The sequence below is a fragment of the Capra hircus genome, chromosome 4, assembly GCF_001704415.2.
Source record: "Capra hircus breed San Clemente chromosome 4, ASM170441v1, whole genome shotgun sequence".
Classification (NCBI taxonomy): Eukaryota; Metazoa; Chordata; class Mammalia; order Artiodactyla; family Bovidae; genus Capra; species Capra hircus.
Genome location: NC_030811.1, coordinates 76,731,931 through 76,750,025, shown reverse-complemented (window position 1 = coordinate 76,750,025; position 18,095 = coordinate 76,731,931). Strand labels below are relative to the sequence as shown.

Here is an 18,095-nt window from a genome sequence, read left to right as displayed (position 1 = left end):
TTCCTTTCCCAATTACCCCTAAATATTTATTAACCTAAAAGTGTTTTTCAATAACTATTAAACTTTTAAAAGTTTATTAATAAACTATAATATACATACAGAAAAAGAAAAACATGTAAGTACCATAAACCGCTCAATTTTCACAAAAATGAACAGCACCCAGTAGCCCTATGTGTTCCCTTCAGTCTTTATGAAGTACTGCTAAGGGTAACCATGATCCTCACTTCTAACACCAAAGATTAAAACAACTATAGACTTTTAAGGGCAAATAAAGAATATGAGCTATAAATCTACAACAGAATATATTTTTGCAGAATAAAATTAAACTAGTTTCTCAGGAAATAAAATTGTAATATAGCATGATCCAATTTTTATAGACTTTATTTATAAACACATTTTCTTACAGATTTTCCTTTTTTTTTTTTTTTAAGTGGTTTTATGTTCAAAGACATCCTGGAATGTGAAGTCAAGTGGGCCTTAGAAAGCATCACTATGAACAAAGCTAGTGGACGTGATGGAATTCCAGTGGAGCTATTTCAAATCCTGAAAGATGATGCTGTGAAAGTGCTACACTCAATATGCCAGCAAATCTGGAAAACTCAGCAGTGGCCACAGGACTGGAAAAGGTCAGTTTTCATTCCAATCCCAAAGAAAGGCAACGCCAAAGAATGCTCAAACTACCGCACAATTGCACTCATCTCACACACTAGTAAAGTAATGCTCAAAATTCTCCAAGCCAGGCTTCAGCAATACGTGAACTGTGAACTCCCAGATGTTCAAGCTGGTTTTAGAAAAGGCACAGGAACCAGAGATCAAATTGCCAACATCCACTGTATCATCGAAAAAGCAAGAGAGTTCCAGAAAAACATCTATTTCTGCTTTATTGACTATGCCAAAGCCTTTGACTGTGTGGCTCACAATAAACTGTGGAAAATTCTGAAAGAGATGGGGATACCAGACCACCTGACCTGCCTCTTGAGAAATCTGTATTCAGGTTAAGAAGCAACAGTTAGAACCAGATATGAAACAACAGCCTGTTCTCAAATTAAGGAAGGAGAACGTCAAGGGTGCATATTGTCACCCTGTTTATTTAACTTATATGCAGAGTACTTCATGTGATATGCCAGGCTGGATGAAGCACAAGCTGGAATCAAGATTGCTGGGAGAAATATCAGTAACTTCAGATACGCAGATGACACCACCGTTATGGCAGAAACTGAAGAGGAAATACAGAGTTTCTTGATGAAAGTGAAAGAGGAGAGTGAAAAAGCTGGCTTAAGACTCAATATTGAAAACACTAAGATCATGGCATCTGGTCCCATCACCTCATGGGAAATAGATGGGGAAACAATGGAAACAGTGACAAGACTATTTTTTTGGGCTCCAATATCACTGCAGATGGGGACTTCAGCCATGAAATTAAAAAGATGTTTGCCTCCTGGAAGAAAAGCTATGACCACCCTAGACAGCATATTAAAAAGCAGACATTACTTTACTATACTAACAACGGTCCAACCAGTCAAAGCTATGATTTTTCCAGTAGTCACGTATGGATGTGAGAGTTGGACTATAAAGAAAGCTGACTGCCAAAGAATTGATGAACTGTGGTGTTGGAGAAGATTCTTGAGAGTCCCTTGGACTGCAAGGAGATCAAACCAGTCAATGCTCAAGGAAATCAGTCCTGAATATTCAGTGGAAGGACTGATGCTGAAGCTGAAGTTCCAATACTTTGGCCACCCAATGCGAAGCACTGACTCATCAGAAAAGACCCTGATGCTGGGAAAGACTGAAGGCAGGAGAAGGGGGCGACAAAGGATGATGGCTGGATGGCATCACCGACTCGATGGACATGAGTTTGAGCAAGCTCTGGGAGTTGGTGATGGACAGGGAAGCCTGGCATGCTGCAGTCCACGGGGTTGTAAAGAGTTGGACATGACTGAGTGACTGAACTGAACTGAATACACAAAAAGGGGTCTTGAAATATGCCCTCAAGTACAGTATTAAATAGTTCAAGTAAAAGTAAGGTGTGAAGTCATCATATGAAAGGCACCTATGGAAACAAAACAATGACACAGCCAAGACAGTAAGACTGACTGACAACATAACTGCATTTACCGCCTACCCTATACCCTCAAAACAAAGGAAACAAAAATACAAATAAACCTATATATACATAGGAGAAAAGCATTTTTGTGGCATAACTGTTGTCCCAACATACACATCTATCTCAGTCTTGACCTCACTCACTCTTCTGAGAATTTTTTGCTTCCTGTCAGAGCACATCCTTTTTTCAAAATCCAACTTAAAGTACATTCATTAAATTTTCTTTAGTCATGTTACACATAGTATAAAGATGCTATGTTAGGTATTTACTTGTTACAGGCAAACATGTAACAGCTATGAGAAAGTGGGAAACCCACAAGCTCAGAAGACCCAGGTTCAAATTTAAGCTCTATAACCCTGATAACTAACATATTTTCAGATCTCCTGTTTCAGCTGTAAAATGGAGTTTAGGCAAGATTAAATATAAGTATATACAAAAACATTTATACAATATGCCTTATAAATATAGACTATTATTATCTATCTAACCATACTACTGAGGTATAATAAACTTTTTGGGCCATAACAATTGAGAACTCCACTGTGTATACAACCTCAAGTCTGCTGCTACTACACAGTAATGCATTTTTATTTATAAAGGCCACTTTTAGGTCTTTTCACACACACAAAAGAAAGACTCCCTGGCATCTAGTTTACTGAATAGGTTGCTCTTCAACAATCATTCTTGAGTGTTTATTTCTTTCCATGACCAATAATTTGTACAATTTTAACCTTCGGGGTTTAATCTAAGGCTTGGAAAGAATTTCTAGCTCACCTTCCCATCACAATTCTTAGAATAAAAGTAAGAATTATTCCATCATAAGAACAACAAAAGTATTTGTTTTGAAAAGTCCAATTTAACATAAGGACAAGTTTTATTTTAAAATAGAAAGGGGGATACAGAACAGATGGAACACAGATGCTAAGAGACCCACGAAAACAATTTAAATCTAAAGAGGCCAAAGGAATAGAAGAGTGAAGGGAAGAAAAGGAACAAGTCATTATCAACTCACAACATACTATAAATTATGTATGCAGAAAAACACACATGGGCTAAAGACAGATCTCATATGGAAAAGTTAAGACATAAAAAGGAAAGCTAATGAAAATAGTTTCAAACAAAATATAAATGGGATTCGTCAAACATATGGTCAACTTATGATTTAGTAGCGTAAACCATTTCATTCACCCAATACATTCCTATTGAGCACTTATGTGTAAGAGGCAAAAACGAATTCTAGTGCTTGACTAAAGAACCTTAAAATTGATAAGGTATCAGTTGATTCTTATGTTAAGCACCACTTTGGAAATGCGTCTTTTTTTTTAGCTTTTACTGAATTTGTCACAATACTGTTTCTGTTCTACATTTTTTGGCCACAAGACATATGGGAACCCAGCTCCCCAAACAGGGATCGAAACCACACCCCCCGCACTGGAAGGTGAAGTCTCAACCACTGGACCTCTAGGGAAGTCTCCTGGAAACCAGCTCTTAAATAGCAGAATAACTGTTTTTGCCTGGTTATAATAAAATTCAGTAGACTCCACAAGTATTGATGTTATTATAATAATGCAGGGATGAAAATATACATGCACACACAAATATTAGATGAACTGCTCCAGTAAGAAAGTAAAACTTAGAAAAAGAACTGTGAATACCTTTAAGAAACTGATCAAATATACCAACAAGTCATTCACCTGGAATCTTCAGAATTAATTCACAGATTTCCAGATAACACACGATTGCCACCTATGTTTTAACAGTTCTAATTACATTTCTACATACATCACTGTTTTCAAAAATACAATTCATTTTAACTTTCACTATCATATTCATACTGCCTTCAAAAACAGAAGAAAAAACAGCAATTGAGAATCATTTCATTTTTATTGTTTCACCTGTCAGTTATCACCCAGGGAAAAGAGGTGGCAGCTCTAACTTCTGGCAGTCACTGATGGGCTCATTCTCATTTGTTCTGTGCTAAGAAACTAGACCAGGTCCTCTAACACTTTACTGAATAATACAGAAAGCAGGTTCTCCATCTCATACTGTATTCTAGTTAGCTACAAACATATCTTTCTTCTTAGCATCATTCCTGCTCCCACCAGCGTACATTCCTTGAGGCAGAGATGGTTCTCCCTCAATAAATGCTTGTTTGATGCATGAAAGAAGTCCTGCTATAAAGTGAGATATTACTGTTATTTTCTATAGTTCATCACGACTTTCTCTCCAGTAAGGTACTCTAGGTTGATCTTTGTTAATTCTTCCTTCTTTTCCACGGCAAGAAAGGGAATTCTTAGTCCTGAAAACCTTTCAGGATTAGTCCTTCAAATGTATATATATCCCTTTTCTAAGTGACCTGGTCATTTTTGACAAACAGTTTTAAGATTTAATGAAGCTATTCTTCAACAACAGCAGGAATCCAAAACTTTTCTGGATTAGCCTCAATAAAGACAAATAATTTTTCCCAAAAGACAATGGGGTCATTTCTTATTTACAAAGAGCTGCTTTTACACAAAGAACTCTTACAATTTAACACCAAGAAAGGAAAATATTATAACTAGAAAAATAAAAATCTTAAAAAGAAAATAGTAAATAGAAAAAGGTACAAAGCACATAAAACAAACACATTTCAAACAATGTTAATATCCCATAAACATGAAGAAAAACTCAATTAAAATAATGTAAAATCATTTTTTTCACCTATCAAACTGACTGGTTTTATTGGGATATTCATATATCACTGAATAATAAGTTGAAGGTGTATAAAGCATAATGATTTGACTTACATGTATCACAAACTATCCATCATCTTACATAAACACAAAATTTTTTCTTAACTAGTGCTGCTTGGCAAAGGTGAAGTAAACAGGTACTTCTACACAATGATAATGAGTATAAACTGATAGCCTTCAGTTTAGTTCAGTCGCTCAATTGTGTCCGACTCTTTACGACCCCATGAATCCCAGCACGCCAGGCCTCCCTGTCCATCACCAACTCCCGGAGTTCACTCAAACTCACGTCCATCGAGTCAGTGATGCCATCCAGCCATCTCATCCTCTGTCGTCCCCTTCTCCTCCTGCCCCCAATCCCTCCCAGCATCAGAGTCTTTTCTAATGAGTCAACTGGAGGGCAATTTAACAACACACTGAAAAAATATTAAAACCCATCATTCCTTTTATCCCCCAATTCCACCAGTAGGATTTAATAAAAAGAAAACCAAGTCTGCAAAAAAAGTGCTCATGAAAGGATCTTCACCTCATATTATTCTTTTTCTATATTATTTTTAATAGTAAAAAACTATAAATAACAAATGTTTAATAATGAAAATTAGGTAAATTTGGGTATATTAAGAAATGGAATATTATGAAGTCATTAAAAATTATGTTTGTGTGCATACACGCTAAGTCACTTTAGTCATGTGCGACTCTGCAACTCCACGGACTCTAGCCCACAGGCTCCTCTGTCCATGGGATTCTCCAGGCAAAAATACTGGAGCGGTTGCCATGCCCTCCTCCAGAGAGTCTTGCCAAGCCAAGGACTAAACCCACGTCTCTTACACCTCCTGCACTGGCAAGTGGGTTCTTTACCACTAGCACCACCTGGGAAGCCCCCTCAAAATCATGTTTAAATAATAGTTAACTTCACAGGCAAAATTTTCAAGATACGTTGGAGGAAAACTGCAAATTGATATATATAAGTGTAAACCTATAAAAGAATCCCAAGTTTGACATATAATGTATACTGTGCATATATATATGTAAACACACACATTTATGTATATACATCTGTTATGTATGTATGTATTCACACACACACACACACGGATCTTAAAACAAGAGAAATTGTTTATAAGTTTATATGAGAAAGAGTTTGATTTTCCAGTTCTCTTACCCTCACCCCAAACATTCAAGTGATCATTTCAATCGCACCCCTTAAGGCAAACACTCATTTTCTCATTCATTTTCTGAAAAAAGTGAACAGGCCTAAGACTCAGATATCCTGCTGCTGCTGCTAAGTCGCTTCAGTCATGTCCAACTCTTTGCGACCCCATGGACGGCAGTCTACCAGGCTCCTCCACCCACGGGATTTTCCAGGCAAGAGTACTGGAGTGGGTAGCCACAGCCTTCTCCCAGATACCCTAGGCAAGGTAAATTCAAGCTGATTGTACTTTCCTAAAATATTTAAGCTGAACTGCATCAGAAAATTTTTAAAAAAAGAACTTTTGAAAATTAAAAATACAACAGCAAAACTGACAGGCTTAACTAAAAGGCCAAAAGAGATCAAGTTTAGATAATCTTCCAGAAAGCAGAGCAACAGAAAAAGAAGTGAAAAATGGTAGAAAATAAAGCAACCCAAAGGATCTATTCAGGAGCTCCAATATCAAGCGAACTGAAATTTCACAAAAAAGAAACAACTGTATAAGAAAAATATCAATCAATAAATGCCGCTGCTAAGTCACTTCAGTCGTGTCCGACTCTGTGTGACCCCACAGATGGCAGCCCACCAGGCTCCCCCGTCCCTGGGATTCTCCAGGCAAGAACACTGGAGTGGGTTGCCATTTCCTTCTCCAATAATCAATAAATAAATCCCCCCCAAAAAATCAGTCTCCAAAATGCAGATTCTTTAACGGACAAGTACAAAGAACGGCATTCAGCACTGCAGCCCCTTACCCCCACACCCTACCCACCTTGCACCAGCACACCCTCAGGAAACTGCAGTACACTGGGGATAAAGGAAGATTCGAAAAGCCTCCAGAGGAGGAGAAGATAAGAATATATATATATATCAGGTAACAATGTGTAACTGGACTCTTCAAAGTAACACTAGACGCTAGAAAGCAGTACTGCAGCAGTGCCTTTACAATTCAGAATGAAAATGTTTTCTAACCTAGAACTCTATCTAGAATCTGCCAAACTATGAATCAAGTATGTAGGAAGACATTTTCAGATAAGCTAAAGTTCAAAATTTTTATCATGCATACATCCTGTTTTAGGAAGTTACTTGAGGGTATGCTGAAGTAAAGGAGTACACAAAGAAGGAAGAAGACTTGAGACATAGGAAACAGGACCCAGAGCGCAGAAGAGCAACACAAGAAAATATGAGTATGAAAGCTGTGCAGCTGGCTCAAAGGGTAACAGAATGGGCCAGAAATACGAATGGAGAACTGCAGAAAAAATATTCCCAGGAATAAAGGAGAATCACCAGATTACCTCATCACAGACCAGAGAAGACAGAAAATGAAGTTATAAGTACATATGTAAATGAAAAAGAGGCAATTTTTAACTTTCTGAAAACCAGGAAAGGACTTCTGATCTGCACTGAACAGTATTTGCAAAGTCAATAAGGCCTGATTATTGCTTGATAATCTTAATAACCCAAGTTAGGTTTATGAAATTATTAGAGATAAGAAGGAAGCTAAATTATATAAGTGATCAATTCTTATTTATCCTAACCAGAATAACCTGAGATATGCAGATGACACCACCCTTACGGCAGAAAGTGAAGAACTAAAGAGCCTCTTGATGAAAGTGAAAGAGGAGAGTGAAAAGTTGGCTTAAAGCTCAACATTCAGAAAATGAAGTTCACGGCATCCAGTCCCATCACTTCATGGCAAATAGATGGGGAAACAGTGGAAACAGTGGCTGACCTTATTTTCCTGGGCTCCAAAATCACTGCAGATGGTGATTATAGCCATGAAATTAAAAGACACTTACTCCTTGGAAGGAAAGTTATGACCAACCTAGACAGCATATTAAAAAGCAGAGACATTACTTTGCCAACAAAGGTCCGACTAGTCAAGGCTATGGTTTTTCCGGGTCATGTATGGATGTGAGAGTTGGACTATAAAGAAAGCTGAGTACCAAAGAATTGATGCTTTTGAACTGCAGTGTTGGAGAAGACTCTTGAGAGTCCCTTGGACTTCAAGGAGATCCAACCAGTCCATCCTAAAGGAGAGCAGTCCTGGGTGTTCATTGGAAGGACTGAAGTTGAAGCTGAAACTCCAATATTTTAGCCACCTGATGTGAAGAGCTGACTCATTTGAAAAGACCCTGATGCTGGCAAAGATTGAGGGCGGGAGAAGGGGACGACAAAGGATGAGATGGTTGGATGGCATCACCGACTCAACAGTCATGGGTTTGGGTGGACTCTGGGAGTTGGTGATGGACAGGGAGGCCCTGCGTGCTGTGGTGCATGGGGTTGCAAAGAGTCAGGTACAACTGAGCGACTGAACTGAACTGAAATGGCTAATTCAAGCAGGGATCATGAAGTTAATACTAAAGTCTTTAGGTAAAAGACAATTGGCAAAGTAGATATTCGCAAAGTTTCACTCCACAGATTATAAACTAAATACAAGGTGAAAAATAAACTATTAAAATGGTGACATTGGTCATCTCAACCAAGTGATCAAATGTAACATGATTACTTACAGCAAAATCTGAATATTACAGGCCTCCTGATGGGCTATAATATGAAGCACATCTGTGAAATATTCTTACCAAATCTATTTAAGCTGAAATCAATCATGCCTTTAAACCTCACTTTCAGTTTATAAGAAATACAAAGGAACAAATTCAATGCTACGACAATAAAGCAACCCTTTAAAAATCATAAAAAAAGAAAAATATATAACAAATATCTTAAACTAAGTATTTTCAAAAAGTCAACTTATCATATTGAAAATGTAACCGGAATAATTTTAGATTAAAAAAAAACCAGAAAATGTTTCAGTATGATTCGGGGTTTGAGGGAAACTGGAAGAACTTGCGTATGGACTGGCTATATTAAGTTTCTTAAGTGTTCTATTATTATGGTTATGTAGTTAATTGTAGGACATGATGGCTGGAATATTTAAGAATGAAGTGCCATGATGTCTACAACTCAGTTTCAAATGATTCAACGAAAATATATGATAAAATATTAACATTAAAAAATATATCAACATAGAAGGAAAGCAGTAAGGAAAATCTATACAAGATCATCATGTTTTTCTTTCAACTTCTCTGAATTCTAAATTTTTTTATAATAAAAAGTTAGGGGAAAAATAGTTTGTGAAAATAAAGTTCATCTTTACTCTCTTCCCGTTATCACAGTCTAAAAGGAAAAAAATCAAGTTAACTGAAGCACTGTGTAAAAAAGTAGTCTTAGATCTTAGCAGAGATAGGGTTGATTCAAATTCTTCAGACATTAGCTATGCAATTCTGAAAAAGATAAACAAATCTCCAAGTATTAATGGAAAAATATTAAGCTAACACCATGGCACCTGACAAGCACTCAATAAAAGCCTTTTCTTTCTCCCACCAAACCCCTCATTTTCTTCCCCCTATATTGATGTGGTTGAATGCACACTGACTTTGCAAATATCTGCATCAATTAGCTGTTATGGGGGTTTGTTTGCTTACTTATTTAGTTTTCAGATACTAAAGAGTTAACCTTAAAAATAACAACAATAAAACAACAAAGCTAACCTAACCTCTGGGGACTGCTGGTGGAAATGTAAAATGGTGCAACTGCTATAAAAATAGTTATGGGCAAACTATAAATGTAACAACAATAATAAAATTATTATAGCATTGAACAATTCTACTTCTGAGGTATATACCCAAAAGAATTGAAAGCAGAGATTCAACTGGGTATCTGTACACCCTGTTCACAGCAGCATTATTCATTATAGACAAAAAAACAGAAGAACTCAGGCATCTATCAAAGAATGAATGCATAAACCAAATATGGTATATACGTATAATGGAATATTAGCATTCAGAAAGGAAATTCTGACACATGCTGCAGCATGGATGAACTCTGAAGATATTATGCTAAATGAAGTAAGTCTGTCACAAAAGGACAAATACTTTGATTCCACTCATACGAGGTACTTAGGAGTCATCAAATTCAGACAGACAGAAAGTAGAATGGTGGTGGGCTAGGGCTGGGGTGAGCAGTGGGGAAGCAAAAGAGGAGTAATTCTTTAACGGGTATGGAGTTTCAGTTTGGGAAGAAGAAAAAAGTTCTGAAAATGGCTGGTGCAGTGGTGGTGGCTGCGTAACAATTTGAGTGTACTTAATGCCAGTATTCTATACACTTCAGAATGACTAAAAACTCCTGTATGCGAGACAGCAAAAGAGACACAGATGTATAGAACAGTCTTTTGGACTCTGTGGGAGAGGGCGAGGGCGGGATGATTTGGGAGAATAGCATTGAAACACGAACAATATCATATGTGAAACGAATCACCAGTCCAGGTTCGATGCAGGATACAGGATGCTCGGAGCTGGTGCACTGGGATGACCCAGAGGGGTGGTACGGGGAGGGAGGTGGGAGGGGGGTTCAGGATGGTTAACACATGTACACCCATGGCGGATTCATGTTGATGTATGGCAAAACCAATACAATATTGTAAAGTAATTAGCCTCCAAAAAATAAATTAATTATTTTTTAAAAAAAAGAATGACTAAAACTGTAAATTTCATGTTCTGTGTATTTTACTAGAATTTTAAAAAATAATTTTTATAAAAGAATCTAAAAATTGCATAAGCTTATTTATTTCAGGAGATACTGAAATACTGTTTCTGACAGTTTGGGAGTGGAAGAGAACTGCAGTCTTTAAAAGTATCTGTTCAGTCACTCAGTCGTGTCCAACTCTTTGCAGCCCCAGGGACTGTAACCCGCCAGGCTCCCCTGCCTATGGAATTTTCCAGGCAAGAATACTGGAGAGGCGTGCCATTTCCTCTTCGAGGGGATCCTCCCGACCCAGAGATCCAATCCGCATCTCTTAGGATTCCTGCACTGGCAGGCAGATTCTTCACCACTGGCGCCACCTGGGAAGCCCTCGTTAAAGCACCAATATATGCACTGAATTGTTGAAATTTTATAAGCATTATTCTATAATGAAAAGAAAATTCAATGCTAATTATTTGGGGGTCAATGATATATATTCAGCATATGCTTTAAAATACTTGAGCAAAAAACAAAAATAAGTAGAGGAAAAGAAACAAAACATGAATTGTAAATTGGTGGTAATTGTTGAAAACAGGATGATGGATAGACCCAGAAGTCATATGGCTCTGGTTTCCTTAGTATTAAATTTTTTCATGATGAAAAGTTAAATATTTTCAACCAACAATTAAAAAAAAATAATATGTATAAAGCTTAATGTATTCAAAATAATGTCTAAAGAGATTAAAAATTACTTTAGTTGGTAAGAATGTACTTTTATTATTAATTCTCCTAAATCACACACACAAAAAAATTTTACATAAGCCACAATTATTTCATCAGAATTCTTTTTACTGTAGTTCAGTTGCTCAGTCGTGTCTGACTCTTTGCAACCCCATAGACTGCAGCAAGCCAGGCCTCCCTGTCCATCACCAACTCCCGGAGCTTACTCAAACTCATGTCCATTGAGTCGGTGACACCATCCAACTATCTCATCCTCTGTCGTCCCCTTCTCCTCCTGCCTTCAATCTTTCCCAGCATCAGGGTCTTTTCCAACAAGTTAGTCCTTCACATCAGGAGACCAAAGTATTGGAGTTTCAGCTTCAACATCAGTCCTTCCAGTGAATATCCAGGACTGATCTCCTTTAGGATGGACTGGTTGGATCTCCTTGCAGTCCAAGGGACTCTCAAGTCTTCTCCAATACCACAGTTCAAAAGTATCAATTCTTTAGCGCTCAGCTTTCTTTATAGTCCAACTCTCACATCCATACATGACTACTGGAAAAACCATAGCTTTGACTAGATGGACCTTTGTTGGCAAAGTAATGTATCTGCTTTTTAACATGCTGTCTAAGTTGGTCATAGCTTTTCTTCCAAGGAGTAAGTGTCTTTAATTTCATGGCTGCAGTCACCATCTGCAGTGATTTTGGAGCCCCCAAAAATATTCTCTCATTGTTTCCACTGTTTCCCCATCTATTTGCCATGAAGTGATGGGACCAGATGCCATGATCTTACGTTTCTGAATGTTGAATTTTAAGCCAAGTTTTTCACTCTCCTCTTTCACTTTTATCAAGAGGCTCTTTACTTCTTTGCTTTCTGCCATAAGAGTGGTGTCATCTGCATATCTGAGGGTTTTGATATTTCCCGGCAATCTTGATTTACTCTAAAACCAAGTACTATTTTTTCAATATCCTATTTATATAGTTTATCTATAATTTGAAATTTTTAATTCATTTGAGGATGGTGAAAAATGAATGAGTTACTATTAACTGTAATATAAACTTCTGAAATATGCACTTCTTTGAACAAGTTAGTATGGCTCATACTAATACCAAAAATTCTGGTATACCAGAAACCTGGATACCAATGGGAAAACTATACAGGTTATACCTACCCATGAATTAAAACAAACTAAATATCTCCAATGTCTTCTATAGGAAAGAAGAGTTAGGGACTAACATCCCTATAAATGCCTACAATATGCCAGGTTCAGGTAATTTCATGCTCTGAAAAGGAATACCTATAATAACAGATGAGTATGAGCTCAAAAAGATTAAGGCATTTCACCAGTGTCCCACAAATAGGCACAAATCAAAATAAGGCTAAAATTTAAGATCTTTTCTTGAAAAACAGACCCTAACAATAAGGAGAAGGAAAAAAAATTTGAACACATAAATTCCATTTTTAATATAACTGAAATTATAATTTTAACCTGAAATACAACTTACAAAGACAGAAAGCTGATGGTGGAATAGTAAATGACCTAGCATAATGAAAGAAGGTTAATGTAAATCCTTATAGAAAGAAATAATAAGAAACAACTCTGTTTACACCGCAGTACCTCAGAAAGGCTTAGAAATTCGAAGTGCTGGGAGAGGCAAGATGACAGAACCATACTACCTCACCCTCCCCACCTCTCCACACGCCCCCTCCCCCTCACACACACACTAAGGGAATGAGAGATATTCCGCAAAACTGAATCAGAGTGTGGCTCCAGTCTCAGGGATGACACATACAGAAAAAGGGAGAAATTACATGTTGGTATGAAAACAGGCAGATTTACTGAAAACTTATAAATCAGTGAGATTTGTAGCTTTCTTCTCATATCCAGCATTAGAACCCTGACATCAAAACTCATTACTTCTGCCAGTCCTCTTCTCTCTCCACTATTCCGTTTATACAGATGAACAGAAAGATGAAGGAAGAAACTGAAAGCCCTCTTACCAACCACCTAGAGGAAAACAGACAAACAAAAGATAAAAAATAAGGGAGTTCAGTAGTCAGTAAGCTATGAGAGGGCTTCCCAGGTGGCTCAACAGTAAAAAATCTGCCTGCGAATCTTAGAGACACAGGTTCAATCCCTGGATCGGGAAGAACCCCTGTAGGAGCAAATTGCAACTCATTCCAGTATTCTTGCCTGGAAAACCCCATGGACAGAGAAGCCTGGGGGACTATACAGTCTATGGGTTGCAAAGAGGCAGACAGGACTTAGTGACTGGACACTCACGCATGCTCATGCATGCCCAGTGAGCTTTCAATCATTCTCTTGATTATAAAGGAACTGCTAAGGATCATACAGATCTGAAGAAAGCTCTGAGCAAAAAAAAGAGACCAAAACAAACAGAAAAAAAGTTAGAGGAAGCAGATACAATGCAAGGCATGGAAGAACATGCCAAAGAAACTATAATTAACATCCTTGAAGAGATAACAGAAGATGCTGTACCTGTGAAAAAGAAAAAAAATGCTATAATACGGACAGAGAAAAGTTCATAAAACATTTTTTTTAAAAGACACCTGAAATTTTAAAACTTGGTTAAAGGATTGAAATCTCCCAAACAGAACAGAAGACAGCTGTTCGGAGATCAAAGTTCTCAACATCAATACTGGAAGCCAGGCAATAAGGTAACACTTCCAAACTTTTAACGGAAAATAATTTCCGATACAGAAATCTCTCAACAGCCCAACAGTCAAGTGTGAGGGTAGAAATAAACCTTCCCAAACAAGCCAAAATGAAGGAACAAACCAAAAGGAAGGCATGGGATCCAGGAAAAAAGGACTCAACAAAAGCGAAACAAACTCCCAGAATGTCCCAAGATGACAGCTTTGAGGCAGGCTTAAACAGAGAACAAACCAGAATAAAGCGGGAAGAAAGACAGCTATAGAAGGGATGACTACAAGAATAAATGGAACTACTAAGTTTATCTGACAGATTTGACCATGTGGAAAATTGTACTGAGAAGCATTTTATAGAGCTGCTAGAGGGCAGAGAAAGACAAAACTTAGCAAATGAAAAAACAAAGTATGGAAAACAAAAGGTTACACAATAAAATAAAATCACAGTAAACTACTATCTCACCAGTGACAAATATTTGGTCAGAATGATGAATACTCTTAACCTGAATTTAATCTAAAATTGCAGAATAACAGGTTTAGAAAGATGAAGAAAAAGCCCAGTTTGAAAAATCTTTGAACATCTATCCCTTTAAAATCACTGATGTTTACATATATCAAATTATTCAATTCTAAAGAAAGCCTCTATTTTCATTAAATTCTTTAACTACACTTTCAAGGCGAAAAATTAGTGAAATGTCCTGGTTTTGTTCCTTTGCAAGGTCATTCTAAGGAAGTCAGTTAATAAAGGCAAAGCAAAAATGCTAACAAAAATCAGAAAATCGATACAAGTTTTATTGGTTAGTGGATTCAGTTAAGGGAGCTTACTATCTAGTAACATGTCTGCTCTATTTTTTGCTGTAAGTTAAATGGCGGACACCAGCAAATATTCATTTTTATCTTCTACACTTATCAGTATTACAGGAAAATGGGCTGTGAACTCTTTAGTGGATTACCTCTTTATACAGCAAAACTTGCTTATTCATAATTTTAAAAATCTAAGATGTTTTCCACTTTTTCTTTTTATAAGAAAGAAATTTAACTTTTACTTGATGACTAAGGCTATCATGCAAGTCAGCTCCAGCACTATGACAAGATGGCCTCAGAGTTTTTAGGTGTGTGAGGCATCAGTCCTTATACTTAATGGGCTGAGACTGGTAAATTCTTATAATCCCCCTGTCCATCACTTTTAACTTTCAGATATGCTGTCAACAGATCTGTCCTCAATCTGGACTGACCCATCTTTTATAAGGGGTTTAAAAAAAAAAATCATGCTTCTGACTCAAGTAACATTTACTAGATGCCCTACTTTTCACACACACACTTTCATTTAATCCAAATAACTTCTGCTGGAATGGTAGCCAATGTAAAAATGCAGCAGTTCTGACTGAAAACTTATTTTTAAAAAATTCTACTAATAAATACAGGAGCTTAATTGTTTAATGGAGTTTGGGGGCTCGATCAGATTTTCATCATGAAATTTACCATCATGACACTAAAAGCAACCCTCCTCAATGACTTTTAGTTTTCTCTCTATAAAAACAGCATTTCCATCCAAGAAAGAGAAGAAAATTTTACCATGGTGTTACTATCTAGTCACTATTCAAAAAACCTATAAATCATGAAAAAACATCTTAATGTAAAAGCTATCATTGCTTATATTCAGGCTTAATAATGTAAGCTATAGCCTGCAAACAGAGGATTCTAAATGCAATTTAAGATTAGAAAACTTCTTGTTTAACAGCCATTTCACTTTAAAAGTGATTTATGTGCTCCAGTTTTTGAGTTAGAATTATTAAAGATGCTTATTTATTTTCAGCCATTCCAATACGTTGACAATGTTATATTCATATTCACTTCCTCAAAGAACTTAGAAGTGCAATTACACTGTTTACACATCACAAGTAAGACTAATATTGAGCTGTAAATGCGGACTTCCAGGCACTTTCAACTTCTAAATGTATTCAAACAAAATTGCTTTAAAACAAAAATCACCTAAAATCTCAGACTAAAAGTAGTACAAATCCCATCCTCAAAACCACTTTTCTAGAAACAAAACTCTTCAAAGCTGTGAGATCTTTTATCTTGTGCCAGAGTACCTGATGGCTATGCTTAGATATCAAAAATTTGCTACAGGCAGACCATCGAAGTAACACTGTTGTTACATACTCAGGTGCAGCATTTTTTTTAAAACTACGAAAAAATACAGAGAATTTTTCATGATCTAAGGTACCATTAGATTAGTAATGCTGGGGATGACCCAGAGAGATGTTATGGGGAGGGAGGTGGGAGGGGGGTTCATGTTTGGGAACGCATGTACACCCGTGGTGGATTCATGTCAATGTATGGCAAAACCAATACAGTATTGTAAAGTAAAATAAAGTAAAAACAAAAATTAAAAAAAAAAAAGATTAGTAATGCTAAAAGTGCTTGACATTTCATTTTTTCCCTAAAACATACTTTGACAACACCGTGTATCAATGTACATTTATAATAAAGATCATTATGTGCTTTCAGCTTTTGATCACATAAAAATCTAATTTTCAACCAGTCTCCACGTGTACCACTCTCAAAACATTGCGCACGAAATGGCTAAACAGGACTATCTATTTTACAAAAATACTTGCTGAAAATTATATATGCTTAGCCTACATTTTAAAAGAAGACCGTGTAGTCCTGTCTGCAAAGAGTGCTTAAGAATGTGCCTTTCTCACAAGAGTGTAAACCAATTATCCTCCATTTAAAAATAAATTTTAAAAAATAAAGAGTAAAGAATCTGCCATTCTCTGATGCTAAAACATTCTGCAGCCAAGTATTTGGTCTGGGCAAAAAAAAAGTCAATGTTCCTGATTTTATCATTAGCTGCAAGAAAGGAAAAAAAAAAAAAAGAATATGGCTGAAAATTCTTTTTGAAGGGTGGTATTTCAAACAGGACCACTCAAAATACTTAAGGGAGAGAAGTGTGGAGGGAGGGTACCTTATGAAACAGCACACTCCAGGCCCTGCACACTACCTCATTTCCCTAATAGGGATGAAAAGCTCAGGCCTCTGGTAGCTTCCAGCTGACGCCAATACTCTCCACACCCCTTTTCTTGATAGGATTTTCTGGCGTTGGGAGCCAGTGTCACAAATATAAATTCGTGACCATGTCTAAACGGTCTAATAGTCAAGCACATCTTTTACAAGACCAAACCTTTCCCGATCCCGTTTCCTCAAATCTCCCTCCATAGCCAAACACACCCAGGCGGGTCCTCTAGATCGAGTTCTACAAACCCTGCCGCGCATTAACTAGGAGGCAAAAACGATACAGAAAATGATTTTCGGCCATTCCCCACTCTGCGACCGAAATTACAGGCTCCATTTCCTGTCCCCACGGGGACCGCAAAACAGCCTGCAGTGAACGAGAAGCCTCCCGCCCGCTCCCGGCTGGCGCACGCGGCCCCCGCACGCCCCCAGCCCGCGCCCCGCGGGCGCGAGCTCGTGCCTGGGACCCCGGGCGCCCTCCCCTCCCCGCTGCCGGCTTCGGCACCCACCTCGCGGCAGCGGCTTCATCTCCCCGTTCTCCTCGCGGGAGGCCCCGCCAGCGTCGCCAGCCCCGCCGAGACCGTGCCTCCGTCTTTCCTTCTCTCGCTTCTCCTTGGGTCTGCGCGGCTTGGCGCCGGCCGAGGCGGCGGCGGCGGGCAGCAGGAGATGGTGAGGCTGAGCGTGTAGCAGCGTAGGAGGCACCAGCAGTTTGCGCGGCACCGGCTGAGAGGAGGAAGCAGAGACAGAGGAGGGGACGGCCGTGCCCGCAGAGAAGGAGAAACTGCTCCGAGCAGACGACGGGGAGGGGGCAGCGGACAGAGCGGCAAAGCTCCAAGACCCAGGGCTGCCATAGCTCTGAGGCGAAGGTGCGGCGGGAGACTGCAGCTGCTTGCTGTTACCGCTGCTGGCTCCTTCTCCGTTCAGTCTACGCGGCGCCTTCTTCTCCTCAGTCCGGATCTTCTTGGCGGACAGAGGACCCGGCGGGTCCCGGGATGGGGCTTGCACTTTGCCGAACGATTCTTTCTCCGAGACGGCGGCGGGGGCGCCTTGCATTAAGCTCGGCGGTTCCGCCATTTTGCGCTCCTGTTGTATTTACTCTCCTCGGCTCCCGGGCGCGGGGCAGGGGCGGGCTCTCCTTGGGGGG

At 38.5% G+C, this 18,095-nt stretch overlaps 1 protein-coding gene across 2 annotated transcripts in view; it reads right to left on the bottom strand.

Annotated features, from left to right (window-relative positions):
- RSBN1L (round spermatid basic protein 1 like) overlaps positions 1–18,072 on the bottom strand; it is a 64,905-nt gene extending 46,833 nt beyond the window's left edge. The window contains exon 1 of one of the 2 annotated variants that reach the window (XM_018047271.1): positions 17,461–18,072. In XM_018047271.1, the coding sequence (XP_017902760.1) occupies positions 17,461–18,025 (565 nt within the window). In that variant the 5' untranslated portion in view covers positions 18,026–18,072. The remainder of the gene's footprint in view (positions 1–17,460) is intronic. The other variant, XM_018047270.1, reaches the window with a different exon arrangement.